A 26,158-nucleotide genomic window follows, 5' to 3' on the forward strand; every position below is an offset into this window, starting at 1 on the left:
TGTTATTGACTCTGAAAACCTATAAAAAGAACCCTCTAAGGGACACACTAAATTCTATGTAAGTTTGAGCACATAATAGTCTATCTGGATCAAGTAGCTGTAAAGTTAATACTCAAGAAAAAGTGATGAAAATTACCTGAAAATTACCCTTCAACACTCTGAGTGTTTAAAATATATGTTCATCTTTAAAGTAGCCAGTCAACAGTGTTGCAGACCTGTCTGTTATTGAAAATCAGTCATTGGAGTCTCTAAGCTGAAAGTCATCAGCTACAAGATGTTTATGGCTGGATTTCTTGCCTCATCTTGTCTTTTCAAACATGTTGTGTGATTCTTTATAACAAGCACAGCACTTGGTTTGTCAAGAGGTTTGGCAGGAATGATGCAAACAAAGGACTCACGGACACAAAAATAAACTAAAAAACAACCTTTTATTTGGTGGAACACCAAAGTCCATAAACAAAGAAAAAAATAGCCACACTTCACACTCACTGACAGGAACGCAGAACTGTAGATTAACACACACTCAAACAAAAGGAAAATGGGGCTATATATACATACACAAATGCACTGAGGGCTAATCAGGGAATTAGACACAGCTGTGGAACAAGGCCCAGGTGAAACTAATTAGGATAACGACACAAGGGAAATAAAGCTACATGCAAAACATAGGCGACAAATGACTACAAAATAAAACAGGAAATGAGTAAACAGGCAAAGTCAAACAACAATTGAATGATCAAGACAAAGGAAATTCTTCAAGCAGTCTCTGCAATGATGGTAATGACAGTTTTTCCTTTTTTGGATACAGAGCTGAACGCAAAACCAAGAGAAAACCTGTAAATAAATCAAAAAAAATAAAGCTTTTATTTTTTATGCTGCTTTTCCTCTCTTGCACCTATCTCTCTCTTTTTCTAACACCTTAAGCAAGAGGAGTTTACGCCTTATTTGCTGCCAATTTTAGTATTATCATACCTAATTACCAGTACTAATCTGTGCTAATGGTGACATTATGAGGTGTACAGTACATGTGGCAGCGTGGTTAATGTTGAAGATAACCAAAGGAGGCTTAAGTTTAAGAATAACCCAGCATATCTGTGTTCTTGTTGAGCATTCAGTGCCGGTGTGTAGGTGTAGCATTTGACAGAAAGGAAGAGTGAGTGGATGAGATAGTGTGCCCGTGTGCAAGAAAAAAAAAATAGGTTAGATTGGAGGGCGTTTGAAAGAGATACCATGAAAGACAATGAGGAATGACAGCAGCGGTCTGGACAAATTAGGCAGCCAAAAAAATCATGAACCACATCACAGAAGGCAAATTATACACACAAGCAAATGCAAAAACAGGCCAATGCAAATCAAAACCAAAATGTGACACAATACACACAAAATAATTCAGCAATAATAATTCTGCTCAGTAAGTTAGAAGCTTGGGTAAAAATTCTGTGAAAAACAAGAAATGAAATACAATATTCTGTACATCATATTAGTTAGGTTAAGCTGCAGTTTGGTAAAATCCATCAAACCCATCTAATCTAAGTCAGGTTACACAGCATCTAACATTAACTAGCTAAGCATTGCATCATGCTTGGCTAGACAGCTGAATAACTCTACTGGGTAAGTGAAGTACCCTTAACCAAAACCTTTCATGCTGTTTTTGCTGGGAACAAAGTATTTCCTGTTAATGATCCACTTCTTTCAAAGATCTTGGTCCTCTGCATGGAAACTGTGTGAAGTCTGCTCACCCAGACTGGTGCAATCTTCATCAAGTCTTCTTATAGCAGCCAAAACTGTACTAACTCTCCCCAGTTTCCTAGATATTGTATTTTTGTTGTTGTTGTTGTTTTTTTTTAAGTAATGCTACATAGTCAGAAAACAGAAAATTGTGTACTTTTTAGAATGGCTTACAGTCAATAATGTACATATTTTGTGAAGATACCACCAGGGCAATGCTGGTTTGTTTTCTTCCTGGACATCTCCGGATTTGTTTATACTTTTCTGATCTGGTCTGAAAAGGCACATCTACTGTTGCAGGATAGACTCAGGGCCCAGAGGCAATGCAGGAGTGTAGTTCCCTTTTGCACCAGTTATATTTTTTAATCAAGTTACGGTACTGTTGTGTACCCCAACTTTAAATGACTTTGGGATGATTAATGAAAAAAGGGACCAGATTTAAACTTAAATTTAACTTTATGATGACTCCCAACAGTATTTATTTGTTCAGCACATGCAAACAGAACGCACACAAATCAGGTAATTGGCAGTCCTTCATATCCTGTTGCTATTGAGCCACACCTTGCTCATAACCCGCCAGGGGTGCTTCCACATTTTCCCAAAGAAAACAATTAAAGCATGTAAACATTCATATATTATACTTTATATATTTAAAAATATGATCCAAACACACCCATAAATCGTGTATTTACAATTAAAACATAAAATCATACAAATCCAATACATTTCTCCCTTTTCTTATTTAGTCTCACTATTTCTATCTTGTTCCAGCACAGTTGAAGTGGAGCACCCATGATTTGGTTGTGCATGTACAATGAGCACCTAAAATACCCAAGCAAGTCCTTGATATAACTTAAACTTGGTCTCTTCCAAGAAATTGTGTCTTCTGCTGCTATAAATGAGATATGGCTACAGATGTTATAGATGTTTGGCTATAGAAGTTTAGGACAGGGTCGTATGTCTATTGTCACGGTGCGGCATGGCACACCGTGGAAGGAGTGGGGAAGGAGGACCCAGGCGCGGTGCTCTATGTATAGGCAGTGTTTATTTACAAGGTGAAAAACAACGTAACAATAACTCCCCGTATTTTCCCAGACTCCCGTGTCGTGTCTCCTGTGAATAGTCCGTGTGCTCTCTGCTCCCGTGTCAGCACCCCCCGGTGCTCGCTGCTCTCCGTGCCCTCCACGCTCTTCCTGCGGGAAACAATAACGGCAGCTGTCAGGACACTCAGATCGGCAGGCATATACTTTCAGACTTAGCTTAGACAGGGTGACTAACGTGGAGTCTCATGCAATGATCCCGCGTCGGTGGGAGCTCCAAGACTCTCTTAAGTAGCTCCCCCGACGAGGCCTGATCAGCAGCAGGTGTGTGGCTTCGGGTGTGGCCAGTCCCCTTGCAGGACCACACCCTCCAGGCCTGACGCCGCCTATAAACGGGTGCTCAGCCACACACACATATATACACACACAAGCACAGAGAAGGGAAGCAACACCAAAATACATATAATAATGATAATAATAATATAATTCATAACTGCTCAGAGATCCTGGGTCACCCAGTCCCAGGACCCTGACATCTATGCTTCCCAAACTAGAATACACTTACATAACTAGTGAATATTTTCAAGGTTTCAGTTTTTCTTAAGTATAAGATCTTCACTTCAACTTGTTATATATGTTTTTTTTTTTTTTACATGATTGAAGAAATGAAACGTGTTTCATAAATGAGAAACTTAATTCTGAAGCATAGTAAAAAGTTTTCTACCTTCATTTTCACTCTGACCTCTGTGCAATTGAAATTTCACCCTTTTCCAGTGTGGGAAGTAGTAGATATGAATAGAAGGTGATGACTGTCATTCCATCCTTTCATGAGAACAAGAATTGTACTCCAAACACAAAGAGCAGGTAGCTTTTTCTGTTTTTATACTCTCTGACAATTCAAATGAGAACATCTGCTGGCGGAATCAAACCGAACCGGAACAATCTCCTTAACCTTTCAGCTTAGACAGCAGCAGAAATCAGGGATTGAAATGAAGACCAGCTTATTTTTTCTCTGTTTTATTGTGAGCAGTGTGGTAAACAGAGAGTGCGAACAGCGCACAAATGGAGAGAGCTCTGCTGATTCACAGTATTACCTTGAGGAAGGCCTCTCACAAAGCTGTGTACAGAGTGTTCAACAAATAAAAAGAAAACTAAAACTATAAAAGACAAGAACAATTTGCTTTGCCTTCAGCAATTAATCCATTATGAATGCATACACGGAGGCACACTCTGAGCTCAAACAATAGAGCTGTATTTCATCAAAGACCATTGGAGACATTTGCATTGGAGCTGTAGGCAACGTTCGCTTTTTTTCTGTTTCTGGATATCCCCTGGAGCCTTTTTAATTTTTTCAATTTATTATGCATATTTACTCCATTTGTGAGGAATGGTTTTGTACAAGAAGAAACATTTGTATGGTTTATGGAATGAACCAGAGTTCAGGAGTTTAAACACCAGTGATGAGAGTACAATACACTCTTTAAGTTGTGGGTCCACACCTCAGTACTAGCAGACATCGGCATTCGGCCTGCTTTCATCTCGCTTCTTGGCTCTTCCTGTTTCCCTTAGCAAAACCTTTTCTCTGACCTAAAATTGTTGTTACCGGGTCATGTGCAGGAGATACTAAAGCAGCTTCTTTTCCGCTAATACTAGTTCCACACTGCAGTTCATGAAAAAGTCATGTACTTATTCAAGTTTTAAGTCATTTCCCCGTGCTCTTGAGATTCCCCGGCAGCGACTATAACTAATACTTGAAACTACCTGAAGCAATTAAAATGCATTTGCTGGCTCTCAGTATTAACAGCCATGACAACACAGACTATGCTGTTGAAACTGCATTTTGTTTTTTGAGTCACATGTTTTTAAATCATAGTCTGACTCCAAATGCACAATCATAACCTTTCAACCATTTGCTTTTCTTTTAGGTGGTGTACAAGAACAACGACTTTAAGCTGGAGCTGTCACGGCTGGCCATCGAGCGTGACCCGAAAATCACCCTGAATGGTGACCTGGTGTTCCGCTGTGAGGATGTAGCAGCCCTGGATCCTGTAACTTTTGAGACCCCCGAGTCCTACATCTCTCTGCCAAAGTGGAACACCAAGAAGACGGGCTCTATCTCTTTTGACTTCCGGACCACAGAGCCCAGCGGCCTTCTGTTATTCAGCCACGGACGGCCTCAGGGGCCTAAAGAGCAGAAGCCTGGTAGGGAGCTGAAGACTGATTACTTTGCCATGGAGCTTCTGGAGGGGTATTTGTACCTGCTGATTGATATGGGCTCCGGAAAAACAAAGCTCAAGGCCAGCAACAAGAAGGTCAACGATGGGGAATGGTGCCATGTGGATTTCCAAAGAGAAGGAAGGAAAGGTGAGGAGTGCTTTAAAACTGGGTTAGTCACTTTTTTATGTTGCATGCGATTTAAGTGCATGTGAACGGCTCACTGGATTAGGAAGACAGAAATATAGACTCTGCACGGAAAAGGGGACAGAACTGACTTTGTCATAGTCTAATACTGTTTTGTCCTTCATGACAATTCAATCATGTTGGAAGCAGAGTAGTGATTGCATATACTAACAGTATATCTATTTTTAAAAACTGTGTGATGTCTTTAAATTCCTCTGCCTTCTGGGGGTGCAAACAGGAGCATCTGTATGCTTGAGTGGGCATTGTCTGATGAATGATCTGTAGGTGGGAAAGAACCTTGGACATTATATCTCCCTCAATTGTTGCCTTATAATGAGGAAGCGTGTGAATGCGTGCGTGCATACGTGTGTGTGTGAGTGTGTATGCACGCATGGGATCTCACTGCTGCTCCTCCTGTAATTGGCTTTTAATAGAAAATTAAGATGGAGTCGTTAATCACCGAAAGAGAGAGGGCCTTTTGTTTCACCCACTCCCTGCTGCATTCTGCTTCCCTTCTCCTCCATTTAGCCTATTATAGACACATTAGACACACACACGCATATGGATGCACACTCTACTGTCATCTATTCTTTCTGTGGCGTGTATGTCCTTCTGTCTCCGTCTGTCCCTGTTCTGTTTCCCTAAATTAGCCACCTACTGCCCCTCCCACTATTCCGCTCACTCACATTTACGTATATAGACTATACACATTTTCAGTCCTGACCATCTGAATCACTTTAGTCAAGCACTAAATACAAGATGCATGCTCAGTCATGCACAGATAAGCTGGACCTATATTCATTCATGTAGCTGCAGTTAGGGTGATGTATCCAGGTGCCAGTAACATCAGATTCAAAAGTTAACATCTTGCTGCTTGTTTCTTCTTTCTTTCTGTATTTTAGGATCAATCTCAGTCAACAGCCGCAGCATGCCCTTCAGCTCCCCAGAGGGCAGTGAAATCCTGGACCTGGACACTGATATGTACTTGGGCGGGCTGCCCGAATCTAAGTCAGATCTCATCCTGCCGCCAGAAGTTTGGACAGCGCTCCTTAACTACGGCTACGTAGGCTGCGTCCGTGACCTATTCATCGATGGCAAGAGCCGGGATGTCCGCCGGCTGGCTGAGATCCAGAGTGCCCTGGGTGTCAGCAGTTTCTGCACCCGTGAGCTACAGAAACGCTGCAGCAGTGCCCCTTGTGGCAACGGAGGTCTTTGCAAAGAGGGCTGGAACCGGTACATTTGTGATTGCACTGGCACCGGATACCTTGGTACCAACTGTGAGATAGGTAAGAAGGGCCAAGAGTGAAGCTTCTTTGACCACTTAAGGATTAATTATAGAATCTGAATTCATTGTATATAATTGAATACTGACTATGATAAATATAATTGTTTTGGCTACACTCCAGAAAAGAAATGAAATGCTTTTTTATCGCATTAAAAGCAGGACAAACATATACACACAAGCAAAGATATTCCTTTATATGAGGCCCCATGCACTGCAGTAAGAATGAAAAGGAAATCATGAGAGTCCCAACACCAAACAACGAAAAGTTTCTGTTAAGTTAATGTGCTGACACATACGACAGCATTCTTCCTTGTATTGTAACCAACAAGGAGCTGTGTGTGCACCAAATGCCACCTGAGACTTGCTTGCATTCAGCCCACTGGCTGAAGTGCTGGGATGTTGGCAGGAGTGCGACAGAGCAGCCAGGCCTCCTGCCGCCATCTGTGTCAGTCACACACACACGAGTGGCCTTTGCACCACAGCGAGGCAGGGTGAGCTCATCAAACAACACCACGTCCTTCTGATTCATCCCAATTAGGTGCAGACACCTCAGCCTGCGGTTTGTCTTAGCTTGTCTGAGGGGGTGAGTGAGCCATGACGGAATGGAATTTTGAGGGACAAGGAGGGTAATGAGGGAAGGAGAAATTGGATTCAAGTCAGGACAGTCAGGGTATAGGATGAAATATCCTTATTTTGAAGGGTGATAATTTTAACAATTTACTATTTGGTTCCTCGGATGACAAGCGTGGTTTAAGTGATGTTCTTCTGCCATCTTGTGGATTTTTGTATTATTGCAGGCACACTTCTGTAATACCCAGCTAGATACACCTGTGTATATAAACTGAGTTCACAGATTAGCTGAATGACAGGAGAATCTGTGATATTGATTTGACAGGGACAGGGCCCTGCAGGTTGTAGTGATGGTGATTATGCAATAATGAATGGTCTCTTTTAGCCGTTCACTGTTTTGATAAAATAATGCAGCGGCATCACATTTTTATACAAGTGGGACTTTTGTCAAAGTACACACAGTGTGTTGTGTAGGATTTGCGAATCTGATGTGTTCTCTTGAAATAGCAGCATTTTAAGCGATTGCTGGCCTGTAGGAGGGATTTTTCTGCATCTTTTAACATCGTGTTTTTGTACACTCTAAAATCTAAATGCTTGAAGCACCCTGTGAAAGTGACTCATGTTAGCCTGTGGTGACACATATCGACCCACGCTCCAAGATAAGAGCACTCCTCTGGAACTGTCAATCTCCAACAGCGGTCTATTTATGGCAGCAGCGATGTTAGAGAAAGTAACCACGCTTCAATGTAGTGTGAACATGAAGACCGTGTTACAGCACGGACTGAGTTTTGTTTTTCTAAGCTTGGCAAGCATCTGATGTTTTTGTTAAGTCCTTTTTTTGTGGTTTCCTGTTCTTCTTGTATTAATACACTACACTTTAAAATTGTCAGCGTTTTCTTGAAATGTGGGTTCTTGTAAACAAATGTAAACATGAGATAATTATTTATCCATCCATATTTTTTATCCCCTTATCAGGGGGCTGGGTCACAGAAGCCCAGACCTCCCTAAGGCGTTCCTAGGCCATCCGATAGATCTAATTTAAGCAAATGTTATACATATTTAACAAATCCATTGTAAATGATAAGGTGTGCTAAAAGTGTACACACAGAAAAAGACATTCAGAAGATGTGCGCATTGATTATTTCTATGAAATTGTTAAATTTGAATGTCTGAGAGGTGTAACAAGATTTATATCCCCTTTTGTTTTGGTGTGACGTTTTCAGACATACATGGCTTTGATCTTGATTCATGCCGAATTTTCCCTTGATCCTATGCTGTTGATATGGCGTCCAAATACACGTCTTGTCTAAATCCTGTTTGAATTAGAGCTGTCGTCTTTGGAGAAAGCGGGACGTGAGTGATTGAAAGATTTTTCAACTGTAATTAAGCTTACGTGGATTATCACAGCTACTTTAAACTTAGCTGTGATACCGGCCCGACCTTTGTTCGGGAGACACCGTTCCCTCGATTGTTACTCGTTGCTTACTTCATCCTCTTCATCGCCCCTTTGCAGAGGCGACGGTGCTGAGTTACGACGGCAGCATGTACCTGAAGATCATCATGCCGGTCACCATGCACACGGAGGCCGAAGATGTGGCGCTGCGCTTCATGTCTCAGCGAGCGTACGGCCTGCTCATGGCCACCACCTCCAAGGAGTCAGCGGACACCCTGCGACTGGAGCTGGACGGAGGCCGCGTCAAGCTCACCGTTAACCTCGGTAGGCCCCCGTGATTCATTGTGGATGTCCCCGCTAACCTTTCCCTTGCCTCCTTCCCTGTCTCCTCACACTCACTTTGTATTTCAGCATTGTATGCCTTTGTACTCAGAATAATGGTTTGACATTTTGAGTTTCACAGCATGATTTTTTTTTTATAACATTGTCAGGTAGTTGGCTGGGGAAAAGTTTCTGAACACGTCCCTCTGTTACATCAGTAGGTTCTGGCCGTTACCTAATGTTTTTAACTGCCAACAGTGCTAAAGAGCTATTTATGTGAGAAAACTGAGGAACAAAGAGAAACTTATCCCTTACCAACTGCTAACTGTGAGAAAATGAGACAAAGTCAAAATGTAAAACTAGCTCCAGAACGCAGTCATTGCAGCCTCTGTAGGGAGACACCCTGCAGTAACTTCTCTTCAATATGCTTCGACCCCTGCCCCCACTTCCTCTGCATTCATCCCCTTCTTCTTGTACTCTGTGAAGCCCCATGGCTCCTCATCCTGGTAAAAAAGCTCCATCTCTAACAATATCACTGCCTTGACCCTGAGCCCTTGAAGGTTGCTCTTAAAGCTTCAGGGTGGGCTTGCCTCTGTCTTGCGCTTCCTAATGGTTCTTGCGTTATACCGGAGCTCTACCAAAGCTTCCCTGGTGCTGCGAGTAGGCAGGAGTCTTTTTCATAGGCCCATGTGCTGAAAGGGAGGTTTGAGGATGTGAAGCAGCCTGAGTGTTAATAGGAGAAGCTCCGTGATTTTGTAAGCTAGATGGAATCTTAGGAAGGGGATATGAATCCCCTCTAATAATGCTTCCTATTGACTTATTAAAATTTCATTGCAATGAATACCATTGCTCTGGGGAAGATGGTATGACCTTCCAGCTCTAGATACTTTAAATCTGTCCTGACCCTTTGAAGGACCACACTGTCAGCAGTGAACCAGGAGGAGCATGACAGAGGTGCACTCTGGAATATTAGAGTTTAAGCCACCTTAGAGACATGAATGGGGACAGTGGGATAAATGAAGGAGGCCATTCCCCTCTCTTTCCTCTTTCTATCTTCTTTCTCCTTCACACTCTCACTTTTTTCCATCAGTCATAAAACCCCTCCTGGCCAGGACACAAAAGATGGAACTTTTCATCCCTTCAATGGCCTGTATGTCTGCGGCCCTCGGATCAAACAGTCAGAGACCAGCTCACAGCTGTAGCTGTCGGGGCATACACAGCTGAACTTAATGTACCTAGGGCCACATCTTAACCTCTCAGCTATGCCCCCACACTTAAAGCTAATCCTCAAGATAATTTCTATACCAGCCCCTTTTCCTTCCTTTCTTACCGGCTTTTAAATGAAACTCAGCTTAGCTATGCTAATGATTTCCACTGCTCTTTTGCAAGAAAATTAATTAACAACTAAAGTGAAACAAGTCAGAAGGGAATCCTTCTGATCTGTTAAGGCCTTAATCCTTGTTAAGATAATTAAAATCCTGGTAATTAATCACTAGGAACTGCTATAATTGGGCAGATGTAGTCCTAATGATATCTTTAATGATAGAGAGTGACGGTAACATGTTCAGCCTGCGATGTGTAGGCCAGATGACAGCTGGCATGTTTTACCTAATGCCATAAATATTGTATTTATTGATTCTCGAATGAGTAATTCATGATTAGACCTCCTCTACAAAATGCTTTACACTGTTTACAATCATGAATGTCGCTTTTGTCCTGAATTAAATGTATTCGGAAAACATCAGTCGATGCTCGTGGCCCCTAAAAGCATTTTAATATCATTGTGTTTGTATGACCTCCAAATCTCTACAGAGTGATCCTGGTTCCTGGCTGTTTGTGTCCACTATTCTGTAGCGGTTGACAGCTCGAGACCACAACCCAGCCACTCTGCCACATGCACACGTAGATCATAACATATCAGCGTGTGACAGGTAGAGTGTACTAGTTCCTGTCAAAGAAATCCCTAGCTCCATTTAGAGTCGAGTCAAAGGTCCGTTTACGCTGAAGAGTCACATTGAGTTTCTTGGGCATTTACGGACACTTTGCATGATTTTAACTGAGCTTTTCTGTGCTTTAAGCCACAAGATCATATTTTTAAACCTTTTAAAATGATGAAACACTTTTTACGGCATTTTCCTCGCACCACTTGTAGCAAGTAGCACAAAATATATACAGGCCTATTTCAGTTTCTGTGCACAAGGCATGAGGTGGCTGGGATGTGCAGATCACCTTTTCGTGTCAGTTACTGTCGGGTTTGTCGAACCCAAAGTGCTGTAGAAGGCAAGTGAATCTCAAATTACCAGGAAAGGCAGCTGACGTTACAGTTGCGTGGTGCGACGTCTGCTGTAATGACGGTATTGCAGCGTTTATGTCCACAGTGTGAGGAGAATGGATCAGTTAGATAGTACTCAAACCATTTTTTTCAAACCGCGTGATTATAACCAGCACATTTAGACCATTTCTAAACAGTTTTCTAAAGGATGTTTTTTTTATTATTATTATTATGAGGAAAAAAAATCACAATAAGCAGTGGAAGAGATAAAAAGGCCATTAAGAGATTGTGCTTAATAGGAACCAAGTGAGTCCAAGCACAGAATTTACTTTAGTTTTCCTTATAATCACAAAGTAGTCTTATTAGGTATTCAGTGTCAGCAGTAGACCACTTTGTATAGTTTATTTTCATATTTGTAATACATAGATCTTATTTTGCAAGTCTGCCTTCTACTGTGCTTTGGGAGGATTGGGTGGAGCAAGGCGAAGGAAGGTTGATGGGATTGATGAAGGGAAAGGGTGATCCTGACTCAGAGCCTGTCCCCGGATGGTGGCCCCAGAGCAAAGTTTGGTTGTCTGCAGAATGTACCTTGAAGGATGTAAAAATGTCTTTTTTTTCTCTTTTATCCAATCTCTTCTTTCTATCCTTTTTCCTCCTTTTCTTTTTATTTGATCTCACCATTTCGCTCTCTCTCCCGCCAGATTGTATCAGGATAGACTGTAGCCTCAGTAAGTGGTTCTATCCATTTTTCTGACTAAAATGTATCTGTCTTTTTCATCCTGACTCTGTGCCGTGGCGCTTTCTGCTCTCTTCTGTCCACATGATTTGTTTCCCTCCGCTCATTACCCGTGTCTCTGCTCCCATATTTTCTTAGTTTTGAAAACACAACTTTTAATTTTTTCCCATCATTCAGCTTTTTTCTCCCGCCTCTATTGTATGTCTGTCCCTTTTTTTTAAATTACCTGATCTGTGTTTTTCTTATTTCCTTTTGTCACTTTAATTTCCCCTTTTCTCACATAGATTTAATTAATGTTTCACTTGCGTAATTATTAGAATTTTCCATCCCACAACCTTTCTCATTTGTCTACTCTCAGCTATGAAATTATTTCATTGCCTTCCTCCTGCTTATTCCCCATTCTAGTCATTTTCCTGTCAACCTTTTCCACAAACACATTCAGAAAAGGGCAACTTGACACTCCCCTGTTGGATGTCCCTATTTTCTATTATGCGACGCTGAGTTTGGGCTCCACATGGCTGCACACACAGGTGTTGCTTGTTTTCTTTGTGGGGGGGGGGGAACTGTAGTTTTGTCCCCCCCCCCCTTCAAAGCTAATTGCTTATCCACTGAGAGATGGCACCACCTGGTGTGTGCTTGTTTTCCGAGCAAGCTAATGTTTTTCTGCCTCATGCTGACAAAATGATAGCAAACTGTTATTTCTATCACGGTCACTGACAATTGAACAACTAGCCCACAGGTAAGTGCTGCCAGCAGTGGTGACAAAGTAGAGAAAACCTCTTGTTTGCCAATGATTGCATGTGTGTGGGTGTGTTTCTCAGTTTCGATGAAGTATTTGTGAAGGGGGAAAGGTTGGGGCATGACTTTGATCTGTGTCTAACAACAACAGCTGAGAAGGTACCAATTAATAAATCACTTCTGTTTTCTTTTGTGTATGTTTAGAGAATTGGGCATTAATTAATTTTCTACTTCGTTATTGCAGCCAGATTAATCACATTTGTCGTTACACTATGTCACTCACATCACTGCACCTAAAAGCTATTCATACAAAACTACAATGCAAAAACCTCATGAGCTTCCATCGGGTTTCGAAGTGGCCTTAGTGTATGTCGAATTATGTCCCTAAATATGTGGAAGAGACACCAGAAGAGGAAACATTTCAATTATGCTTAAAAGAGCACAATACCCTGGATTAACCACTAGATGTCAGACTAACACAAGGGTTTAGCTCGATTAAAGACTGACATACGCTTTGTTCCAACATAGCGTTCAAACATTTCACTGTGAACCTGTTTAAAACTGAACAACTTCCGTACTGAAAGCTGTGGCATCAGAGGTTCTGTATGCTTTATTGTTAAAGCTCAAAAGAAGCTGTTGAGTTTAAATATTGATTTTCTTACGCATTCTTTCTACTTAAGTAGTAATTTGTTGCAGACTTGGAATTCAGTGGTTTTGCAGGGAATATTTTATTTAACCTTTCTTTGTTTCTTTGCATGACTGATCTTGTCTGGTAATTTCCTTTTTTATGGGTAGGACTTCTCTCGGTCACACAACAGTGTGTGAGAGTTTCAAGTATATACAGTAAGTGTAACTGGATGAGAGCGAGGGACTGTGTTTGTGTGTGTGTGTGTGTGTGTGTGTGTGTGTGTGTGTGTGTGTGTGTGTGTGTGTGTGTGTGTGTGTGAGAGAGAGAGAGAAAGAGAGAGAGAGAGAGAGAGGAAGAGAAAAAGCAGTGAGGGAACAAATCAGGCAGAACTACAGACAACAATTTATTCAGTACCATGACATCTCCTGGTCGATATCGCCTCCCGAGTCCTACAAAAGCTTAAGCCTTGAATTTTAGTAAGAAAGTCAGGATTACCGAAGTGTCTGCTGGTTGGTCCACAAAGAAAGTAGCCAGCAGAACAAAGATTTTGCAGGCTGAGCATTCATTTTACATTGTAACCATAACGAAGATTCATGTATCCTCTCCTGGACACTCTGGGCAGGCCATCCGTCATGGGGCTAACACATACAGTAGAGACAGACAACCATTCACAGCCATATTATAGTCGCTAATTATTCTATCCCCATTCGTCTCTTTGGAATGTGGGATGAAGAGTATCTGGGAGAACCTGCACAGACACAGAGAGAACATGGAAAATCTACAAAGAAAGGCCTTGATTCCCACTCAGGACCTTCTTACTGTGACACTGAAACAGGGCTAACCACCACACCACCATGCAGTTAATTATGACATTAAGATATATATTCACAAGTATTTGGTAGTACCCACAAATAATGCATTTAATGGACTGCACTGTTATTGACCCGCTTTTATGTCTGGACTTTGGGCTGCCTAGTTTTGAAAGATCGGCTTTGTGTTTTATTGCAGCGTAGCTCAGTTGACTTAATGTGTCTAGATATGATACAGAGCATATCTGTAGCCCTCAGCTCTGTCCAGGTCAGGGTGTCAAGCTGATGATATCGGTTTGGAGGGTGGCCTTTCAGCCTCCAGCAGCACCTTCTCTTAGCGAGAGATGAGATGCGATTTGGCATGACATATGGCCAGCATGTGGGGTGTGAGAACTCCGTCTGCTAATGCCATAGCCTTTGCCCCATCCATCTGAAAGTGCTCACTTCAGCATAGACTGAAACGCCCAGTGTGTAGGAGACATTACAAATAACTGTTCATTAGGCAGGACTGAAAAATACAGGGTGTAGAAATCATCACAAGACTAAATGGACCTTTTAGGCTTTGTAACAAATTCATTCACTAGTTATGCACATTTGTCATTTTCCAAAAGAACATTTCAAAATAATCAAAAAGCAGCTTTAGAAGAGTTAGCAATGAAATATTGGTCAGAATGGAGAGTTGGTTAAAAAGCTGCAGTTTTATCTTAATATGCACACTTTATCCTCTCGAACATAACATTTATTTTAATGGGAAACACTTCCCCAATTCACTGCTAGCGTACTGTCGCCATACTGATATGGTAGTGAGGTCAGTGTATGTACAAGTAATTTCTCAGACTTGAGAGTTCAGCCTACATGCTGTCGTGAACACTGTTTTTTGTTTTTCTCTCTTAGATCTGTATGCTGTGAAGTAGATCTTCCTTAATGTTGTAATCTCAGCAGCCAATCAGGAGACAGCTGGCTTAAAGGGCTTTAAAGGGTGAATAACTAAAATGGCTCATGGTTGAACTGAGGTGCCGCACCAAGGCTCAATATGAGATAAAGAATGATCTCTTTTGACTGTAGCGTGCAAAGCCACTCTAGCAGAATCCAAGAATAGTAATATGGAGCTGGAAATAAGCTTAATAAGTCCACTCTCATGTGAAACCTTTTCTTTTATCACTTGTGTCTTGGGGAAACATAACATTTGCCATCTGTCAACACAGCCTAAGCTCAACTTATTTTTATAAGCAACCCCCCCCCCCTTAAAAAATGTCATTTTCAAGGTAATACTTAACTAAAATGGACCTTGTATGGTTTTAACCTTGGACATTACATTTTCTTTTGCATTCTTTCTGCCATGACACACCTTTATGTAATGTTTTCCTTATAAAGAAGCATGAGACACATGCGCAGTTGATGAATCCAATAGTAATTCTATGTGCTCGCTTATTTTTGTGCAGCATGCAGGAAGATTTCACCACTATTTTCTGATAGTGGTAGCAGTATTTTAACTCCTTACTGATCAGCTGCACATGCAGTATCCAGGTTATATTACCAGCGTGACCTGATTTCTCCAAATGTCCTGGTTTCTCAGTTGAATGTACTCATGTTGACTTTGGTTTTTATCTGTTTGAACTCACTTGGAGCAGAATATATATGCAGAATATAATATGAAAGAATGCAAGAGGAGCTATATAATGTTATCAGCACTGTAAATTACAATCGACACAAAGTCGTAAATGTTTGTACGACTACTATTCAGTACCATTGCTTAGTATGCTATTTATTATGTCCACACTCTCTTTATAACATCCACACAATTAAATACTTCTAATGAAACACTGGAATAAAGTGAGTGATTGTACAATATATCCAATAAGAAACTGGATGTGATCCACAATGGAGGAATGAAAGAATAATTCCTCCCTCCACACACACCTGAATTAAAACACATTCTGTGCTTCATCAGTGTTATGTGCAGCCTTGGCTACTGAATTAAATAGCAAAGTTGAAGAGACCTGCAACCATTTTTCCTGCAGATACAATGTATATATACAGTGGGGCAAAAAAATATTTAGTCAGCCACCGATTGTGCAAGTTCCCCCACCTAAAATGATGACAGAGGTCAGTAATTTGCACCAGAGGTACACTTCAACTGTGAGAGACAGAATGTGAAAAAAAATCCATGAATTCACATGGTAGGATTTGTAAAGAATTTATTCGTAAATCAGGGTGGAAAATAAGTATTTGGTCAATAACAAAAATACAACTCAATACTTTGTAACATAACCTTTGTTGGCAATAACAGAGGTCAAACGTTTACTATAGGTCTTTACCAGGTTTGCACACACAGTAGCTGGTATTTTGGCCCATTCCTCCATGCAGATCTTCTCGGGAGCAGTGATGTTTTGAGGCTGTCGCCGAGCAACACGGACTTTCAACTCCCGCCACAGATTTTCTATGGGGTTGAGGTCTGGAGACTGGCTAGGCCACTCCAGGACTTTCAAATGCTTCTTACGGAGCCACTCCTTTGTTGCCCGGGCGGTGTGTTTTGGATCATTGTCATGTTGGAAGACCCAGCCTCGTTTCATCTTCAAAGTTCTCACTGATGGAAGGAGGTTTTGGCTCAAAATCTCACGATACATGGCCCCATTCATTCTGTCCTTAACACGGATCAGTCGTCCTGTCCCCTTGGCAGAAAAACAGCCCCATAGCATGATGTTTCCACCCCCATGCTTCACAGTAGGTATGGTGTTCTTGGGATGCAACTCAGTATTCTTCGTCCTCCAAACACGACGAGTTGAGTTTATACCAAAAAGTTCTACTTTGGTTTCATCTGACCACATGACATTCTCCCAATCCTCTGCTGTATCATCCATGTGCTCTCTGGCAAACTTCAGACGGGCCTGGACATGCACTGGCTTCAGCAGCGGAACACGTCTGGCACTGCGGGATTTGATTCCCTGCCGTTGTAGTGTGTTACTGATGGTGACCTTTGTTACTTTGGTCCCAGCTCTCTGCAGGTCATTCACCAGGTCCCCCCGTGTGGTTCTGGGATCTTTGCTCACCGTTCTCATGATCATTTTGACCCCACGGGATGAGATCTTGCGTGGAGCCCCAGATCGAGGGAGATTATCAGTGGTCTTGTATGTCTTCCATTTTCTGATGATTGCTCCCACAGTTGATTTTTTCACACCAAGCTGCTTGCCTATTGTAGATTCACTCTTCCCAGTCTGATGCAGGTCTACAATACTTTTCCTGGTGTCCTTCGAAAGCTCTTTGGTCTTGGCCATGGCGGAGTTTGGAGTCTGACTGTTTGAGGCTGTGGACAGGTGTCTTTTATACAGATGATGAGTTCAAACAGGTGCCATTCATACAGGTAACGAGTGGGGGACAGAAAAGCTTCTTACAGAAGACGTTACAGGTCTGTGAGAGCCAGAGATTTTCCTTGTTTGAGGTGACCAAATACTTATTTTCCACCCTAATTTACGAATAAATTCTTTACAAATCCTACCATGTGGATTCATGGATTTTTTTTTCACATTCTGTCTCTCACAGTTGAAGTGTACGTCTGGTGCAAATTACTGACCTCTGTCATCATTTTAAGTGGGGGAACTTGCACAATCGGTGGCTGACTAAATACTTTTTTGCCCCACTGTATATAACTTGATCCGCTCAAGAGTTGGCAGTTCATCTTGTAATCAGAAAGTTGCCAGTTTGAGCCCCGGCTTGGACAGTCTTGGTCGTTGTGTCCTTGGGCAAGACACTTCACCTACTGCCTACTGGTGTTGGCCAGAGGGGCCGATGGCACGATAAGGCAGCCTCGCTTCTGTCAGTCTGCCCCAGGGCAGCTGTGGCCTCCACCAGTGTGTGAATGTGAGAGTGAATGACTAGTGGAATTGTAAAGTGCTTTGAGGGTCTCAAAAAGCGCTATATAAATGCAATTCATTATATATATATATATATATATGCTGTTCTGCATAGGCCTGAACCCCCTCAGTGAGATCATTAACAAGACTGGCTACGGATACCGACTATGGAACGGAGCAGTTGTCAGCCACCTCCTGTACATGGATGACATCAAGCTGTATGCCAAGAGTGAACGAGACATCGATTCACTGATCCACACTACCAGGCTATACAGCAATGACATTGGAATGTCGTTCGGACTGGAGAAGTGTAGTCGGATGGTAACAAAGAGAGGGAAGGTAGTCAGAACTGAGGGGATTGAACTACCAGAAGGCAACATTGCAGACATAGAGGACAGTTACAAGTACTTGGGGATCCCGCAGGCAAATGGGAACCATGAAGAGGCCGCTAGAAAGGCTGCAACCACCAAGTACCTGCAGAGGGTCAGGCAAGTCCTGAGGAGTCAGCTGAATGGTAAGAACAAGATCCGGGCCATCAACACATACGCCCTGCCCGTGATCAGGTACCCTGCTGGGGTAATAGGCTGGCCAAAGGAGGAGATAGAAGCCACTGACATAAAGACAAGAAAGCTCCTGACCATGCATGGAGGGTTTCACCCCAAGTCCAGCACCCTGAGGCTGTACGCTAAGCGGAAGGAAGGGGGCCGGGGACTGGTGAGTGTCAGCACCACAGTCCAGGATGAGACAACGAACATCCAAGAATACATTGGGAAGATGGCCCCAACTGACCGAGTGCTCAGTGAATACCTCAGGCAGCAGAAACCCAAGAAAGAGGAGGGAGACGAGGAACCATCATGGAAGGACAGGCCCCTGCACGGTATGTACCACCGGCAGATAGAGGAGGTGGCTGATATCAAGAAATCCTACCAGTGGCTGGACAAAGCTGGACTGAAAGACAGCACAGAGGCACTAATCATGGCAGCACAAGAACAAGCTCTGAGTACAAGATCCATAGAGGCTGGGGTCTATCACACCAGGCAAGACCCCAGGTGCAGGCTGTGTAAAGATGCCCCAGAGACAATCCAGCACATAACAGCAGGGTGCAAGATGCTAGCAGGCAAGGCATACATGGAACGCCATAACCAAGTGGCCGGCATAGTGTACAGGAACATCTGTGCCGAGTATAACCTAGAAGTCCCGAGGTCAAAATGGGAGATGCCCCCAAGGGTGGTGGAGAATGACCGAGCTAAGATCCTGTGGGACTTCCAGATACAGACGGACAAAATGGTGGTGGCTAACCAACCGGACATAGTGGTGGTAGACAAACAGAAGAAGACGGCCGTAGTGATCGATGTAGCGGTTCCGAATGACAGCAATATCAGGAAGAAGGAACACGAGAAGCTGGAGAAATACCAAGGGCTCAGAGAAGAGCTCGAGAGGATGTGGAGGGTGAAGGTAACGGTGGTCCCCGTGGTAATCGGAGCACTAGGTGCGGTGACTCCCAAGCTAGGCGAGTGGCTCCAGCAGATCCCGGGAATAACATCGGAGATCTCTGTCCAGAAGAGCGCAGTCCTGGGAACAGCTAAGATACTGCGCAGGACCCTCAAGCTCCCAGGCCTCTGGTAGAGGACCCGAGCTTGAAGGATAAACCGCCCGCAGGGGCGTGCTGGGTGTTTTTTTTTTTTTTTATATATTCAGGTGTCATGACAACTGAAAATCTGAATAGGTAGTTTGTTCAGTCTAAATTGTAGCAAATTGGGTTCTTATCTACCTCCCCTGCTTGGTCTCACTTGCCTCCGAGCAGATGGCTTTCTCTTATTTTCTCAGTGAATCACAAATATTGAATTTGAATGAGTTTCCAATCGCTCACTTAAATCATGAGTCACCATGTCTTGTCTGAGCCAAGTAGATGTCAAAGATGGAGTTGCAGTAGGCACTAAAAGTTGCCGTCAGCATTCGCAACATCCTACAGTTTGGAAAGTTGGAGCATGTATCAGAGAGAGACTGAATAAATTTTGTTTTGGAAATGCTTGGATTGGGATTTGATTTTTAAAGGCAATTTAATGCTCCAATGGAGGATGGCTCTTTTTTTCTTTTATTTAATGTTCATTGTATCTTCCAAAACTCCAGGCCAAGTGTGATGCAATGAGCCAATGAGAGAAGGTTTATTAACATAATGCCTCTGGTGCACCCTCAGGGATTGGTGCATAATTTAATATAAGCAGACTTGTGTTAAAATCAGTCATCTCGCTCAGTAAAGGACAACTGAAATGAATCTTGCATTTTTCCAGTAGTTAACACATTTGAATAAAATTAGCAGTCGTCACTGTGGAATTGGTGAAAATGCTGAACACCAGCAAAAAAACAAATGCATTAAATATATGCAGCCCTCCTAGCATTTGCGTAGGAAAAAAAAAGTGTGGTGTCACACACAAAACAGCCTGTTAAAAACTACACATAAATATCTCTGTGCAACTCTGTTTCATTTTAAAATATTTTCTCACATTTAGCTCTTTGCTTGTTTTTATGGAAACAAACCAAATGCCTCTTTAAATGTTAAACAGGCACGACTTAATAAAGAAGTTCTTTGAAGCCTTTATAAACATCAAAGGAATAAGCAATCAGAACATTTTCTAACTAAAACTGCAATGGAATGTACTAATGTGTTTGTGTGGAAACATGGCAGCATAATAAATTGTATGTGTACGCAGCTGTCTGCTAATTTACATCGGGCTATATGGTAACCTGTGTAATTATATATAGTGCTAAGGCCAGTAGCTATGAATGATTGCAAATGCCAATGATACATAACAAGATAACATAAGGCAATGCTGAAGTTTATACTTGGAAGGTGAAGAACCAGAGTTGCTGCAGTTTAAACTGAGTGAATGTGGAAGATTTAAAAAGATTCTCGCTGTGCTTTTTCTTATTTACCTCCTCCTTTTCCCTTCTCTAGCTGCTTCCTCTGAATTTAAGAACCTTGTGGCAAAGTTCTCATTGGTCTCATGTCACAAGTCTACACTCTCTACACCAAATCTAACCTCTCAAAAAATTCAGATTTGCAACTTGAGAAAACAGAGAGAGACAGATTCAGTGTCTAGCTTTCCATGTTGAAAACAGTGTGTTTAGGAATACCGTTTTTGCCCTCCTGGTCCACTGAAGAGCTTGTGGAGGTTGTTGGAAAGGAATGTGGGAAGCTTGACTTGCTCATTGACATCTTAAACCTCAGCAGTCCTTTTGGTTTCAGGGGATTCATCTTGGCAGCCAAGCGGTTAAGCCATCTTTAGCACTAACAAGTTGTTCTCCACACATATCCAGTCCCACTGCTGTCCGTCACTGATGTCTCACTGTTGTGTTGGAGTTTTGGAGTCTGGACTACGACATACCTTCTCATTCAGTTTTATTGTTTTGCTGAACAAAGTAAGAAAAGTATGTTTTAGTGTTGTTTTAAGGGGATTGGGACTTTTACATATGAACAAAAGTAGCAGCAATTTCACAGGTAAGGAGAGAATGATTGGCCTCCCCATAAAAATTTCCCATTTCCCAAGTGCTCTTTAAACAGAGCAAGGAATTTTTAAGACATCTTTTTCCAAATGTCTTTGCTTAATTTGGATTTATATCTTATTTTACTTTGCACACAGAAACAAAATCATTTCACAACACAATAATTTCAGCTGACAAAAATATGTCAACTGAATTATCCCAGCCCATTCATTTTGGCTAATATCCGAAGCTCTTTCAGATTTGTAGGTCTTCTGGTATGGACCTTAAGTTCACCCCAAAGTTTTTTCAGTGGAACTCAAGTTAAATGTTTATGCAGGCCAGTCTTTAACATTCAATTTTGGTCTTCTGGAGGTACTTCTTCGCCAAACGTGGCCTGTGTTTTAGCTTGTTGCTGTGTTGGAAGACAAATCAATCATGCAAACCAAGTTTTGCTGCTGACTACTTGAAATTTTCTTTTAAAATCTTCATACATCCTTGTTTCTTCATGATTCCTTCCACGTTGATGAGATTCCCAGTTCCAGATGCCTAAGCATTATAAGATAATGCTCCCACCACCATGCCTCACTGTGGATATCACTGTGGTGTTCTTTGGGTTGTATGCTTCTCCCTTCTTTCTCCAAACATAAGCAGCCTCTCTGTGGCTAAAAAGCTCTAGTTTCATCTCATAAGAGCAAATGATGTGTTTCCAGTATGCAAAAGCTTTATCCAGGTTGTCCTTGGCATGCTTCAGTCTGCGAGCATCTAGAAATTGATTTAGTCAAGTCGGGAATTGTACTCTCAAAGATTCTTTCACTGGTGTCTTGGCAGTGGTGTGGGGGCTTTAGAAACAACTTTCCCTTATTTTCTTTCCAGAGTCTTTAAAATCTTTCACTTCCTACCTCTGCCAGGTCCAACTGCGTAGTTCTCCTGGAATTTCTTAATAATAATTATCACTCCAGTTCATGACACTTAGAAATTCTGCAAATTTTGCGTATTCATCTCCTGTTTTGTGATAAGTTTCAATTTTTTTGGCGCGATGCTTTCTCAAGTGAAAGTTGAAATGAACTTGATTTTACATCTTTGAGCATTAAAACATTAAAGCACATCATTGCCCAGCAGTAGTTTGTGCTGTGGCTCACAAAAAAAGTTCAGTTTTTCAGAGGGTTAACAATATTGACCCTAGTAGTTTTTGCTTTATTCTGAAATAATTCTTTGGTGTGCAAATAGAAATTATTTATTATTTCTAGTTGAAAACTAGTATGTTTAGAAATCCAATGTTGAGAATCCCCTGCTCTGTTCAAAATGCACTTTAAAAAAGCACAAAAGTTTGACAAAAACTTTAAATTCCATAGTGCTTATAATAATTTTGTTCCTATCTGTATATTTAAAAAAAAAAAATAAAGTATGCAATACTGCAGTTCTCATAAATTTTTAGTGCTTCTGATCGCTGGTAATCATATGTCGGGATTAGTGATAAGTAATGAAGTAAAAAAATACTTTTCATATCCACATAGGAGTTTCATTTCATTTCAGAATTATGGTAACAGGAAAACAAAAGCAGCTTTCACAACTGATGGGATCCTGCAAATGAAATGGGCCATCGACATTGGCCAATGATTGTGTTAGAATATTTGTTTAAAAAAAAAGCATTTTATCAAACCATAGGCATTGCTGAACCACTGAAAAATGTGTGCGTAGGCCTACAGATAACAGTGTTCTTGACTTTGCCACACACAGTATGTGATATTACTGACGGATAGTGCTCCATAAACTGCCACACCTCCCCCAGGATCTTTGTCTTGAGCTGTCTTGTGGCTCCCTCAGTGGCATCACAGTAGTCCAGGTGGTCATTGTGCCTCCTTTCAGCGCTACGAGGCTTTAGTGACAGCCTACATGTTGACTCATTGCGGAGATTCTAATGAGAGAACTGGCACCAACCTGGAGCTGTCGAGACCCATGCTGTCTTACAGGACTGATGGTTGTCCCGTGGGATCAGACCCTCTTACTCCAGCATGTTGGGAAATGCGGTTCAAATCATAAATCAGCATCCCCTACGGGACCTGTGGGGAAGAGAGATGTAAAGAGAGGGAGTTAAAAAAAAATGAGAAGATGACAGGCACTGATAAGAAGCATGCAAAGGAGGGTGAGGATGAAAAGGCAAAGCAAAGAGGCAGGGCGCAGATGGCAGTACGAAAGGGAAGATGGGAGTTGCCTGTCTTTGATGCTCCAGCAGGAGCTCTAAAATTCTAGAGAGGATGGAGAAAAATGTATGATTCATTTCCTGCTTTTTGAAATCAATCAGGTGTCCTCTCAACATCTTCCTGACTCAAACACGTATTCTTGTCCATCTGCAATTCTAGAAACTATCAAGAGAAGCTATTTCATCATTCTAAAGCACCACACCTACAACCCTCCTGCAATGGGGCAAGAACAGTGGGAAGTAAAAAGTGTGTGGTCCCTGATAGCTACCAGTGAACACAAATGCCCTATGAACGAGCAAGCATCACATATTTTTCTTCAACGAAAGGAAAGTAGACACACTCCTGTACAGGCACACACATGGACACAGGCTGCCTTATCTTGGTAATTGGGACGGGGGGTCAGAGCGGCAGGCGTAGATAATCATGGCTGGGGGACATAATCTGTTTGCTGCTCCCCGCCCTGCTTTTTATTTCTCTTCTCTCCCTCCCCATCAACACACACACAAACACACACACACAGTTCTGTAGTCTATACACACACTCAGCCACCTCTCATCTTTTTGTGTGTGTGTAATGCAGCACCATGCATGAGATATTTTGGATGTGGCTGTAGGAGGGCTGTTTTGCTGTTGTGTCAGCATGCAACCATGTACTCAACTGACTACCAGACCCCCCACTTACCACTCCCCAATTCCTTCCATGCACCAACAAAACACATCCCTCCCGATTCCACAGTTCCTAACAAAAAAGTGACTCTGTCCTCGGAGCTCCTGCACACAGGGCGAGTTACTTTATGGAGTTGGGAAATGTAGTTTTGAATCAGAGAAAGGCACATAGAAATATAGGCAGTAGCTGTAACAAAAAAAAATGGGTGGGGGGGGTGGGGGGGGAGATGAAGAGGAGGATCACGATATAGATGTCTCCTTGTATTTTTATCTCTGTTTTCTGCTTATATCTTTCCATCACAGCCATCTTTGCTGTTAGCAGATGGCTGCCATTTAGATGGCATGCATGCAGACACAAATGCACACACGCATGCACAAAAATACACCCAGCTTTTCATTAGATCTGCAGCGATAGGCCTGCGCTCCTGTGAGTCACAAAATATGATATCTTAAGATAGGAGCCAAATGGCATTATCGTCAAAAGAGGTCTTATCCTGATAACACTGAAGAGCAAAATAAAACCCCTGTCTCTTGCCATAGAAACAATATGAACTTCTGGAGTCTTATGTAACTATTTCTGCTACGAGCCTTTCCTCTTACAGAAACAATATCATGTCCAAATGGATCACTTGCCCCAGTTGAAGAACCCTTGGCCCTCCTGCACACCACATCCCACCAGAGTAGAAACATTGTTTCAGCTTCCATTCCCACATTTGCTATATGTACATAATAGCCATTTAGTAAATGGTGCTTCACCAATGCCTGCAGAGCAGAAGGATATAAGGCTGTCTATCCAAACTCACATGTATAATCTATATAATATTGTGGCTCAGCCAAAATACTCCTTCCAATTTAGACATCGCATAGCTCATTTTTAAACAAGACACTTCTGCATCTGAAAGTCAATGAAGGTAGTTAACACAGTTACCAGTCATGAATCATAAAATGGCACCCCTGGGTTTCCGAATAAGGCGTCATTTGCATAGTCTTTACCTCTGTAAATTCAATTTGCACCACATATATGAGACATTTGTGGATAGCAGGGAGCAGATTTTGTGATTCAAATCTAGTAGTGCTGCATTCTGTTGCAAAAAACAAGTATGTAATGTCACTGAAAGCATTTTAAAACCACTGAACAATAATTCAGTTGTTTATGGCCTCATCATACGCTGAGTGGCAAAATGAAATTTCACGAATTATCTTTTTCCTGCGGATTTGCATAATTATTTTACTTTTCTTCTGTGCTTCTATTTTTAAGGTCGCATGATGTTGTGAAAGCAAAATAATAGATTTTTCAAAATTAGTTATCACCCATGTCTGTGGCCTGCAGTCGTTCGGTTTACATGATTATGTATGCATTGTATATAATTTAACCAAATCCACAGATAATTTAAACAGGACATAATTTAAATCATGTGCCCGTGGCTGTAATTAATAGAACATAGACTGGTGTGTTCAGTACTGCAAGATAAACAAGCAGTGCATAAAAAAATAGCACATCATGAACTATGTACTCAAATCTTTGCTCTGCAAGGCTATTTCCAAGTGTTTTACCTGCCTCGTGCCTTGTTTTATTGACAGATATATGATTACTTAAATTATCTATTTGGATATTTGCTCATTACAATTCTGTGACTATGTTAGTATTTCTCCTGTATATATTTGGTGTGCAAATGTACTCTTTAATCATCTTACACCAACAGCAGTGTAAAATGTGTTTCCCACAAGCCCGCTCTTCATTTCAATTAAACAAGCACACCTGTTCAACTTCAGAAGTCAGCTCGTCAAATTATTTTTTAACAAACTGGATATTTTTCAGACCAAGCGAGCTACAGAAACCTGTAATCAGAAGTATTCAGTTTGCAGAACAATATCATTTCTGCAAGCCACTAATAAAGAGCAATGTTAGTTTTAGCAGATTACTAATAGGTTCAAGACTTTAGCTTTCAACAAAGCAATGACCATATATATATAAATTTTATGTTTTTTTTGTAGTGAATTTGCCTCTTACCTGCACTTGGAACACTTTGGGTCGAGT

At 41.8% G+C, this 26,158-nt stretch overlaps 1 protein-coding gene across 1 annotated transcript in view; it reads left to right on the forward strand.

The window, feature by feature from the left end:
• nrxn2b (neurexin 2b) overlaps positions 1-26,158 on the forward strand; it is a 655,677-nt gene that overhangs the window by 287,806 nt on the left and 341,713 nt on the right. The window contains exons 6-8 of the mRNA XM_085400466.1: positions 4,694-5,132; positions 6,071-6,454; positions 8,537-8,740. Coding sequence (XP_085256592.1) covers positions 4,694-5,132; positions 6,071-6,454; positions 8,537-8,740 — 1,027 coding nt within the window. The remainder of the gene's footprint in view (positions 1-4,693; positions 5,133-6,070; positions 6,455-8,536; positions 8,741-26,158) is intronic.

Source organism: Rhamphochromis longiceps, linkage group LG3 (genome assembly GCF_057381845.1).
Source record: "Rhamphochromis longiceps isolate RC_006_pf linkage group LG3, R_longiceps_female_GT1.1, whole genome shotgun sequence".
Taxonomy (NCBI): Eukaryota; Metazoa; Chordata; class Actinopteri; order Cichliformes; family Cichlidae; genus Rhamphochromis; species Rhamphochromis longiceps.